The sequence below is a fragment of the Pelecanus crispus genome, chromosome W, assembly GCF_030463565.1.
Source record: "Pelecanus crispus isolate bPelCri1 chromosome W, bPelCri1.pri, whole genome shotgun sequence".
NCBI classification, from domain to species: domain Eukaryota; kingdom Metazoa; phylum Chordata; class Aves; order Pelecaniformes; family Pelecanidae; genus Pelecanus; species Pelecanus crispus.
Window position 1 is genome coordinate 9,069,176 of NC_134675.1, and position 12,595 is coordinate 9,081,770.

The window sequence follows — 12,595 nt, forward strand, 5'->3', positions numbered from 1 at the left end:
TCCAATGAAACAAGATCTCACAGAATCTGCTGCTATCATCATCATGTGACAACCATTTATTCTGTTAGAAAGCATAAATTCTTGCATAAAGGACATTGATAACAATATATAAATCACTCCTTGCTTTAGTTCCCTGTAAACACTAAAAGTGTAAAATATATGAATTAAGATAATTATTGAAGTACTGGATCATCAGGGATAGTCTTATAATTGCTAGCCTGATCTATAAAATTGAAGCAAGCAAACCAAATGTTAAAGGCTAACTTGCTATCTATTGATTTAAAATGACATACTCCCATAGAGTACTATGGTTAAGGCTTTCCCTGTGACTGTATGACTTCTCATATTTGCCAACCCCAGAGAAGAGCAGAATCATTAGCTAATAGCAACATCACAGAAAAACCTATTAAAACTATAATAGGTGTCAAACCAACATGATGACATAAAAGTAAGAGTGAACAGAGACAGTGGCCCACAGGGGATGAAATAATAGTTTTGTCTGATGCATTTTAGTGTCTGAAATAGAGTCCATTTGGGTTTACACTTTTCAGCAGCAATTGTCAAAAGTACCCAAACACTCTCAGGTTTCAATTTCATAACAACTTCCCCCCCTTTGTAACTGATCTTAATCATTAATATGTGAGAAATAAAAGGTGGCGAACAATAGATATTGGCAAAAATTAATTATGAAACAATTATCCCACAGAAATAATTTGTTGCATAGTGTTGAAACTGGAATGAGTACTAATTCACAACAGTTTTGTTATAAACTGCTTTTAGAATCAATTTCATTAAGCATACTATGCTCATGTGTACAATTCAAAAAAGTGATGTGGGAAAGAGAAGCATGCCTAAAAAATATATTCTTTAAAATGTTGTCGTGGTTTAGCCCCAGCCAGCAACTAAGCACCACGCAGCCGCTCACTCACTCCCCCTACCCCGATGGGATGGGGGAGAGAATCAGAGGAGTAAGAGTGAGAAACACTCCTGGGTTGAGATAAGAACAGTTTAATAATTGAAATAAAGTAAAATAGTAATGATAACAATACAATAATAATACACGAAGCAAGTGATGCACAATGCAATTGCTTACCACCCGCCGACCGATACCCAGACAGTTCCCGAGCAGTGATCGCTCCCCCCGGCCAACACCCCCCCCCTTTCTATACTGAGCATGATGCCATATGGTATGGAATAGCCCTTTGGTCAGTTTGGGTCGTCTGTCCTGGCTATGTTCCCTCCCAGCTTCTTGTGCCCCTGGCAGAGCATGGGAAGCTGAAAAGTCCTTGACTAGCATAAGCAGTACTTAGCACCAACTAAACCATCAGTGTGTTATCAGCATTCTTCTCCTACTAAATCCAAACCACAGCACTATGCCTGCTACTAGGAAGAAAATTAACTCTATCCCAGCCAAAACCAGTGCAAATGTTCATACTTTAAGAATCACTTATAAGCAGTATGAATACTTCCTGAGAGTAAGCAACAAATAAGATGATCATTTCTTAGAGGGCAGTCAAGGGAAAAGGTTATTCACAAAGGAAGCCATTTGGAGACATGGAGAAATTAATTAATTTCAGGAACATTCATGAATCTAAACTTCTGCATACGCAAGAAGCATGGACTGGGAGTGAAAACAAATCAGTTCAGCCCAGTCAAAACCACTAAAAAAGAACACTAGAAAAAGAAATTTTAAGTTTCCTAATAATCCTTCACTCAGAAGAGCCCCTCTATGAAAGGTAATTTGGGGGGTGGTAGGTCTGACGTAGGTGTAGGTGACCTGGGGTAGGCCACCAATACATAGAACTTTTGCAAACACTCTTGTTATGTGCCATCCATGGGGATCTTTTCAGATTGGTAGGAGTTAGAAACTGTATATCCAGATATTCTACGGAGAAAACCCCATTTGATTTCCAAAAGAAAAAGATTTTCCTAGACAAACTTGAACTGAGGAACTAAGATATGTTAGTAAGTGAGAAGTGCTACAATCTGGCCTCTACTCTTACTCATAATTTTTAATTCAAAGAATAACTGTTATATTCCTTTAAAATTGTAGTCTAACAGCATCTAGGATTTTAAATATTGGGTTATTTAATTATGGTTATATTTTTACACTGCCTTACACTCATGATCACCTATAAACCTATGACAAGTTTTTAGGGCTTGATACATAACTTTGGCTCTTCTGTAAATAACTCTGACAACAAAAGTAAGAATAGCTATTCTCATATTAGAAAAATTTTGTTGTATGTCTTTCAAAGAAAGGTATGATGCTGTAATATTACTTATGAATATTAAGTGTGTTAGTGTGTTAACGTTGTTACTGCGTTTCATTAAATTATTATGTTGACTTAATTTATAACAGACTTTTCAAATGAAATAAATTTGAAGGAAAACAATGGCTCAAGGCAAACCTTTCTGAGGTTTACAGGGAGTGAGGAGAATAGGATCCCATCAGATATGAAGACTTATTTAGAATACTTATACAGACACAAATACAGACTGTCGGCATTGTTTTTACAGTAGGACAATATTTTAAAACAAAAAGAATTTTGAAACAACAGCGTTTTAAGGAATTATCTGAATAAAAAATTCAGATAATGTCATGGTAAGAATGATCTCAGAGTGCCTTCGATCTACTGTGAAGTCTGTGCATTCTTATTAGGTAATCTTGGGTCCAAATGCATTGCTATGGACTTAATGAGCATTAAATGAGCTCTCAGAATCTTTAAGGGACAATGCCAGCTCAAAAGTTTTCAGTGGAACTGTTCAGGAGTTTCATTAATCTCATGTTTATGTACTTTACTCAATCAGAGCAGTAGTTTGCTTCTAAATTATCCCCAGACAATACTATTCACCTTTATTAAAGAAGAGCTATTATGAGTTATTTTTCAGCATTTCACATTATATATTTAAAATGGTGGGGTTTTATATGATGTAAAATGCATTTATATACTGTTAAAATTGTTCTTAATTATAAAAATAATTATTATAAAATTATAAATTATTATAAAATTATTTGAGATAGTTTAAAATGTCATGCAACAATTAGAAGGACAATGTCTTCTTCAGTTCTATGGATTTTTAAAATAGTTCTTACATAATACTTTTCCATGTAGGTCGTCTTAAAATCTACAGGAATTTATTGTGAAGAAACGCAAAGACAGTTCAATTGAATACACAGCAGTTCAAGAGAGAAGTTAATCCTAGAAAACTTTTCCTCCTTTTCAGTAATTTCCCTTCATCTACTGTCTTGGGCACACAGACAGGTGAAGAACAGATGTGCCATTTAGGCTTCATATGGAATCTAGAAAAATATAAAGTACAAGTAATTGCATATGGTGCATTGACTGACATGACTTGAAATTTTTGAAATATATATTTTTTTCAAAAGATAATCATAAAACCAACATTATGTGAAGTTACTAAAAATCTTCCATGCTAATTCCATTTATTTCTTCTAAGCATATGCTAGACTAATTAAAATTTCCCATTAATGAGGAAAATAAAAAAATTACTTTGCTCTTTTCTACACAGACATATATGAGCCAATATATTGAACAGTTAGGAGGAGTTTTATTTAGATTTAAAACTAGAAAGAATTAAAGCTTTGCAATTTAGGCAGAAAATATCAAATATCAGTGATGAGTCTGAAGTGGTTAGTGCTGATGATAATATTTGACATACTTTTATCTTTTTGCTGTTATCCTGTTATCTTACATACAACACAAGGATAGTGTGAATTTATTTTATCTTGACTGACAGCTTACAAAAGTGACATAGTTTGACAAATAGGAAAACAATATTTTAATTTAAAAAGAACATTCACAAATGAAAGCATACATTCAAAGAAGAATTCTTTGATCTATAGAAGTGATATTTACACATAACACAATTGTTAGAGGTACCTCTCTGAATGTAGCGTTGTCACGAATTCAGGTTTGTGAATCCTGCTGATTATGTCGATTCACTATGAATGAGTGACTTTACACAGTTTGATTTAGTAAAAGTTAGAGTTTACTTATAGCGAATTGCAGAATTTGATTATAGTATTTTTAATAGCACTCAATCATCAAGGATTAATAAAGTGATTAGACAAATTAATTAAACAGTGACTTAGTTACAGATTCGAAGATGGCAAGGTTCACTCTATTACTACACAGAAGCACATAAAAGAGAATTAAATCACAACAAGTTAAGATGATTCATAAAAGCATTGCGTATATATGGAATAAAGGTAAAAAGGGGGGGGGGGGGGGCGAAAGGAGACCCTCCCGTTGAGTCACAAGGTTCAGACTTGGTCAACGGTTTATATGGATAAGAGTAATGTATGTATATGCATATATGTATATCTAGTACATAGGAAAAGTATATAAAGGAAATTTGGATTATATGAGAGAGAAAGAGAAATTGTATGTAGGGAATACGGAAGCCCTCCCGTTGAGTCACGAGGTTCGGAATGGACCCCCTTGCTTTCTAGACTCCTTCTCAGAGAGGAGCCTAGGTGCGGCTGGGCCCACTCCTAGTCTCAGACTTGGTCAACGGTTTATAAGAGTAATGCTATAAGAATAGTACAGCAATATAAAACTCCTTTAAAATTAAATCATACATCTACAAACTACTTAAATTGATTTATGCATGCAACTTACAACTATAAATGCATATATGAAAATAGTATACCTGTTAAAAATTCCCCTCGAGTTTAGTGAAATACTCACGTCTAATGCCTTGGCATTTCTCAACGGGCGAGAGTAGAGTCTCGAGGAGTGAAGAATATCAGCAGCCCAGGCTCCGTTGTCGATCTCCGGCAATGGAGTTCTGGTAGCAGCAGACTTTCGGATATCTGCTAAGTTTCGCTGACTCCGAGCGACGCTTTGATCGGAGGGAGATGCTGGTACGGCCCGTGGCGGTCCAGGAGAGCTCAAAGGGCCTCACCTGGGACTGCCGTTTATAGGATTGTGAGATGATTGACTTTAATCATCAGTAAATTTCCATCCGAGCCACAATTCGGGTCGGCTTGTTTTTAGAATTCCAGCAGCGATGATACCACCCTGTTTCAAGGCTGTCCGGGATAGCTGTTTGTTCTCGTTCCCCTCGTTAGCCATAATATGAATCTTGATAAGAACAGAGCCGCTCTCTGCTCCAGCCATGTAGGAGTTTCTGGTACAATTAAGGAGCGCTTAACTGACCAACTCTCTACGCAAAAGCTGCAGCCTGCGAATTCCTGAGATTGTAAAGCAGACAAAGTAAAGGGGAAAAACAGGACGGACAGAAAAAAAACCAGGGGCAGGGGGAAGATGTATCACCACAATCCGCCCCGTGACTAAAGTCAATCCATCTCACCCACAGAGTGGCGGTGTGGTCGCCTCTTGCCTCTGTGCCTATAAACAGATCAATGCTATGTTCCAATTATGAATTTTGAGGGAAATTTTTGGTTGGTCTATTAAATTATTAAATTTGATTAAACAGTTTCATATATGCGAGGAGGTGTTGGTAACAATGTTAGTTGTCTATCTATTTTCCACACTTTAACATATAAGACTACATTCAATAGCAAACATAATACGGTAAGAATAAGCAAAATTATAGTAGGGTATAATAGTTGATTCAGAATCCCTGTTGCTGTTGGTGACCATCCGAATAGGGTATCCCACCAGTGATGTTCCCCGTCTTTTCTGACCTGTTCTAGGATGCGATGTATCCTCTCTGTGTCATGATGGATAGTAATCAGAGTCTTTTGTCCATGAATTTGAATTCTTTTTAGTAGTCGATCCAGGTCACTGTGCTGCAACAGTTTTTTCACTAGTGTGAGATTCATTCCGATGGGGGTAGGTGATAAGTTTTGATACAGTATATAGTTAGATCGCAGCAGCTGATGGGTTAACGCAGGAGCTGAATAGTTAAAGTCACATCCTGTGATGTGGATAAAATTACAGATACAAGTGTTTGAGTGATTATATATATCTATAGTGATGTCATCTACAGATACGGAGTCACAGAGGGTTCTCATACAAATGCATCCCTGTCCAGTGTATATAAGTACAGTTTCGGGGGCCTGATTGGGATGTATTTCAAAATGACAGACACTCTGTTCGGTGTCGAGACAAATGTCTTGGGCTTTAATAGTATTACTTTCACAGATGAACCCCTGTTGCTCTCGTACAACACATGCATCGACATCAATAGTTTGCCACCTATTTTCAGTTTGTCGGGCCCATACTCTATGTTTTAAGGGGTAAAGTACGGCTCCGTTGTAGTTTAATCCCAGCACAATGATTGGGTAGATGGTGTATACCGAAGCATTGCGTATTGTTAGTACGAAAGCTGTGGCTTTATTGTCAGTGGGGTTGTAGGTAAAATTGATTAGATGCCACCAGGATTGGAAGTCTCGTTCAAACTGGGTTGCATTATCCCAGATTATCTTTCGAATCTCTGTAGGTAAGGTTCCCTCCTCACCTTCTCTTATAATTGTTGTTACAGTAGATTGTATCCACCATTGGGCCTGAATACAACTAAGAGCGAGGGAAAGATTGGTTTGAGCTGTGCCTAATGCATTCATGATTAGCTGGTGGTCCTTTTCATTAATTCTTTCCCACTCAGACAATATGCCAGCTACGAGCCATTGATTAGTGCCTAATGTGGACAGAGAAGACCGCAAGGGGTGTTCTAATTTGCTCAAATCATTTGCTGTTGTGCTTAATTTATTCATGAGAATTTCAGCATCTATATTATTCAGGACTCCCAATCCTGCCCCTATAATACTTGTGACATCTCTCTTTATTTGCTTTGGGGATGTGAGGGTTTGTTTATGTAACCACGTTAACCATCCTGTATAGGACGCATGCAAGAATGGTGAGCAGGTGGGCTTAATTGTAGAGATATTGGTCTGCATGAGGAGTTCCACCTGTTTAAGGGACCATAATGGGTTAAATAATATTCATTGTTGTCCAGTATTTTTGATCACATACGGTCCAATTCCAGAAATTTGTGGAGATAGTGATTTTCTGTTAGTCACAATAGGGGCACGTGTTATTGTACCAGGTTCAGTAATGTCTATTTTGAATCTGAAGGATAGCCCTATGTTGTAGTGAGCCCACAGGCAGACTACAAGAACAGACTGTGTTAGAGTAAAATTGTACCAACAGTCCAGGGTTTCAGGGGCACAAAGTTTTACATCCTTCCCTGTTGGGTTTGATGTAGTGTGGGACACAGAGATCTGAGATGCCTTTTCATGGGCAGACCCATTGATCACCCGGCATCCTATTTTGATTTCTTCCCCTTTCATCCCCCGTAGTCGAGGAATTTTACCGACAGCGTTGTCTTCCTCCCAGCTCCATTAATTTTCTAAGTATACCTTGGTTCCATGTATTACCACAATGGAAAGGTTCAAATTCCCCGTATCGGAGTGTATACCCATACTTCCGGTATACTTAACGTGAGCTCGAGACCATGGCCACTCTGTTGTGTCCTGACCACAGGCGGAGAGGAGTGACGTTGCTAGGGTTTGGAGTAGCAACTTGAATATGGCATTTTGATTCGCCATCCCGGGAAGGGAAACTGCAAGAGAAAGAGGAAAGAGAAGAAAACCGTTTCGGCGGGGAGAGTCCAAACGGGTTACCCCTTTATGATACTGGATAAATCCACCTAGTAGTAATTCTGTATTTTGTACCATTGTTATCAATAGCTTCCCAGGCCAGTGTACCCCGAGGTTTAATCAGAGTCATAGGTACATTTCCAATTTGTGGTAAGTTAACCATAACTGGTTGACCGGGTTGAAATGTTATTGAGGATTTTCTTTCATCAGTAGAGGGAATATCAGGTTTAGTCTTAGCAAAGAATGCTCGACTCACTGGGCTTCCGGTGGGCCCATATCGGTTATTTAATTGGTGAATTGTTTTACAGAGTCGAGTATCCCACTGTGCCTTGCGAGGTTCAAGGCTTTTTTTCAATAAGCCATTAATTCTTTCTACTATGCCATTTGATTGGGGGTAATATGGGGTGTGAAATACCCATTGAATTCCCTCCTGCTTTGCCCATTCCTGTACTTCCTTACATGAAAAGTGTGAGGCATTATCACTCTGGATAGTGTCAGGAGTAGGTAGACTTGAGAACCAAGATGATAATCCCTGTATTGTGTTCCTTCCATCAGCTGTTCGACACTTAGTTGCCATGAGCAAGCCGGAGACTACTTCTACTCCTGTGAGAATATAACGATATCCTGCAGAAGGTTTAAGTGGTCCAATATAATCAATCTGCCAGGTAGACCATAAAGGTTTTCCTTGTTTGATATGTAAGGGGGGAGCTTTGGCGGGGTGATCTGCACATAGTTTTAATTTACATTGGGGGCATTCCGTAAGGATGGCTTTGCAGGTTTTCCTGTCTAGAGGCCAGCCTTTGCTTTGTGCAGCAAAGTAAAGTGCCTCTGTGCCTGTGTGGCCTAATTTTTGATGTAGCCATTCTCCTAGTCGGTACCATTCAGAATTTGAAGAGCTTTCTATTTCTGTCTCTCTAATCTTTGCCAATTCATCTACCCTTTTGTTCCAATTTGTAGCTGGGTTTTTATTTTTAGTGTGGGCCTTTACCAATCCCATTTTAAATGGAGATTTTCTGGCTATATCTAATAATAATTGCCAGTCCTGGGTTCTCCAAACCGGAGATCTGTTTACCTCCCAGTTTAGGGATTCCCACTGACAGAGCCACTGGGTGGCACCAGCCCACACAGCATAAGAATCTACATATATCACCTTTGCTCCATTTTGCGCTGCTAATACAAATGCCCTTAATTCCCCTACTTGTGCACTACCTTCACCTTCTTCTATTACTTGTTTGCCTGTGGTGATTTCTAATGCAACAGCCCTATACTGCCATTTATCATTTATTCTTTTTGCTGAGGCATCAGTAAACCAAATGTTTTCTGTTGGTGTTTCCTCGGTGAGCGGAGGTGCATCTGAAATTGGTGAGGGCTTAAAAGGTTGTTGCAATGCCAATGGGTCTGCGTTTATTGGCATTTGTAGTTTGGAAATCTTAGTATGTCCTTCAGTTAATTCCATTTCCTCTGCAATTCCTGTCAAGTAGGCATACCACTTCCTGACTGTAGGTTTTTGTGCTACTCCTTCGGGGGGGGCCAGTTCCCTTTAGAATTGCTCCTAATAAATTAAATGGGCCTCTTGTTTGTATAGATTGGTTTTGGTGTATTTTTTCAGCTTGTTTTACTGCTCGGACTAAGGATAAAAGCCCTTTCTCCCACTCGGAATATCTCTGTTCTGTTTCCTTAAATGCGGTTGAGCTGAATAATAAAGGTCTTTTTGGTCCGTCTGGGCCAGTTTGGAATAGATTACAGTAAGTACCATGCTCAGCAAAGCCCCATTCTGCTATAATAGGGTCGTAGGGGTGTACAGGTCCCAGTGACTGGTATGTTTTTAATTCCTGTATTAGAGTTTTAACTGCCTCTTCATGTTCCAGATTCCAGTTCCATGGTTTTCCTTTTCGTAAGAGTGAATAGAGTAGGCGAGCAATGATAGAAAATCCAGGTACATGTTTCCTCCAGTATCCTAAAGTACCCATGAGTTGCTGTAATTCTTTCCTAGATTGGGGTACCTGTGATTGCTCTATTTTATTTAGAGTGTCTGGTGGGATTGTGGCACTGCCTGCAATCCACCAGGTGCCTAAAAACTTTACCTCTCTGCTTGGTTTCTGACATTTCTCAGGTGGGATCTCAACCTCTGCTTTACGTAATGCTTGCCATACTGCAGCTGCTGCTTTTCCTACCTCCTCAGGGGAATTCCCCCCGATTAGAATATCATCTATATACTGGTATAGTTTCACGTCTTGAGGAAGTGTGACTGTTCGCAACAGTTCAGCAAGTGCAGCATGAGCAATTGTAGGTGAGTGTTTGTACCCCTGAGGGAGTCTGTTAAAGGTATATTGTATGCCTTCCCAAGTAAAGGCAAATTTCTCTTTATCTTCTTCCTGTAAGGGAACCATGAAGAACATATCTTTTACATCTAGTGCTGCCATCCATGGGTGTGCAGCTGCCTGTAATGTAGCTGTTAAGGTGGCAATATTAGGGACTGCAGATGTTAGTGGAGCCGTATTGGCATTCAAACGCCTATAATCAATTGTCAGACGCCATCTCCCGTCTGGTTTTCGTACTGGCCAGACTGGTGAATTATATGGGGAGTGGGTTCTGGAGATAATCTGTCGGTTTTCTAAGTCATTTATAACTTTAGAAATTCCGTCTCGTGCGGTAGCAGAAATCGGATATTGTGGTACATTAGTAATTTTTGAATCAGGAAGGATAGGGGCTGCACGGAGCAAATGCACTGTAACTTCCCGATTTTTATTAGGGTTACGATTAATATTTGAACCAAAAGACCATATACTGCCATCCGGAAGGCACCAGATTCGGCCGTTCAAAATATCAAAGCCTAAAATATTTTCATTGTGATCTTTTACTGCAAAGTGTGTAGATAACATGCGTTTCTCGTTTCTCGCCTGGGAGCCATAAATTAACCTTTGCAGTTTGACAAACAGCACTTGCTCCGGTTACTCCTGTTATCTTAACCCTTTGCCGTCCGGGTCGTATACCCAGCTTCTCGGCATCATGTTGAGTTAATATTGAAATTTGTGCTCCTGTATCTATTAAGAATTTTATTAACTGTCGTCGAGGACCAACTGGAATTAAGATATATGGGCCATTATTATCTATCCACTGATAGGAATTTACTTGCCGGACAGACGGACCCAATTGTCGCCCGGGCACTACTCGTTTTTTGCTTCTGGATTTTGGGAGAGGAAAGGGTTTTCATCCTCCTCCATAATGGGTGGTGGTAACTGAGTGTTGGGCATAATCTCCCCCTTGCTGTGTCTTTGGACAACATGAATTAGATCTTGGATAACGCTGGCCGGTTGTCTCTGAATCACAGTTCTTGGGATGCCTAATGTCAATGCTTGGTTATATAGTTCTCTCCATCTCTGGGTTTTAGGTCGATAATTGGTGGGTTTCAACCCCGAGAAACTATTTGGGGGTGTGTAAAAAGTCTGTTCAATCCGTCTGAGGTTATGATCAGAGTTTTCCTTTTCAGTAGGTATCCATCCTACCTCTCGCCCATGTTTTACAATATCATGCATTAGTACTGCCCAGGTGGGGAGATCTCTGCGCATTAAGGCCCCTTCTTGTCCGTCAGCCATCTCCCTCATATCTAATAAGGCATTGAATTCTGCATTCTCCCTTATTTCATCTCGCTTTGCGATAAGGTAGGATTTAAGCATAGCAGGGGCTCCCTTTATTAGGGGCTTTAGTATCTCATGATTCACTACTGCTGATGTAGGACTGTCAAGAATGCCACGATCATACATGGCCTGGATACAGGCAGCTTTTGTAATCGCTGTGGAGAGTTCGTTTAGGGACTTAATGGGTATTACCAGAGGCTCTCCTCTTTCCTGTGCATCAATTCCACCAGCCCAGTATGCCACTCTACTAGTTATCGAATGGGGATCATTCGGAGGCATGGGGCCAGCATTTAGGAAGACACCAGGGCCCCAATATACACTGGCTTCATCACCGTTTAGTAAAATTCTGTCCCCTCCAGTTAAACATACCCTCCGTAAATATTCAGTTTCAGTTTCGCCTGCCCTGCGGCCATAGCATTCTTGTAAATTAGCCATCTGGATTCGATCAAATGGGGTTATTTTTTGGGTATGATTTCCTACTCCACCCCGAGGCCCAGTAGTTTCTTCTGTTTTAATAATGGGCCTAGCTACATATGTAGGGGTATTTGGAGGAGGTAAGGAATCATCTTTCCCCGTATCGTTATGGTCAAGGTCACCCCAGATGTTTCCATCCCATTCTTCAGGAGATACAATTAATTTTTTAATTTGTGCAATATCGAGGGAGTCGGGGGCTTGTATGAGCATCATCTCAACCCTTTCTGCCAATTTGTGTTTTTCCTCCTTTTCTTTCTGCAGCTGTTTCTGTAATTGTTCAATTTGTAGTGACAGTATTAATTCAGCTGCCTTCCTGCCTGCTATTTCTTCCTTTAAATCCTGCTCCCTTCTCTTAAATCCTTTCTTGTCTTTGCATGCAGCTTCTAGGCAAGTGCCTAACATTTTACAGATAATTCATTTTCCTTTACCATTTTTAATATTCCCTCTGGCCACCTTTAGCTGTTTTTCCACTTCTTCCCAATTATCCCAGTTATCAAGAGCCCATTCGTCTGAGAATTTAGGGCTTGGACTTATTCCATGCACCTTTAAGTAATCAGTGACACTGCTTGCCATCCTGCCGACTACGCCAAATTGTCATGAATTCAGGTTTGTGAATCCTGCTGATTATGTCGATTCACTATGAATGAGTGACTTTACACAGTTTGATTTAGTAAAAGTTAGAGTTTACTTATAGCGAATTGCAGAATTTGATTATAGTATTTTTAATAGCACTCAATCATCAAGGATTAATAAAGTGATTAGACAAATTAATTAAACAGTGACTTAGTTACAGATTCGAAGATGGCAAGGTTCACTCTATTACTACACAGAAGCACATAAAAGAGAATTAAATCACAACAAGTTAAGATGATTCATAAAAGCATTGCGTATA

General features: G+C 39.5%; 1 protein-coding gene across 1 annotated transcript; it reads right to left on the reverse strand.

Moving 5' to 3' along the window:
- Positions 1-5,458: 5,458 nt before the first annotated feature.
- LOC142596585 (uncharacterized) lies at positions 5,459-7,282 on the reverse strand. The gene is given in 1 exon segment (XM_075725766.1): positions 5,459-7,282. A coding segment is annotated over 1 exon segment (1,824 nt).
- Positions 7,283-12,595: the final 5,313 nt, after the last annotated feature.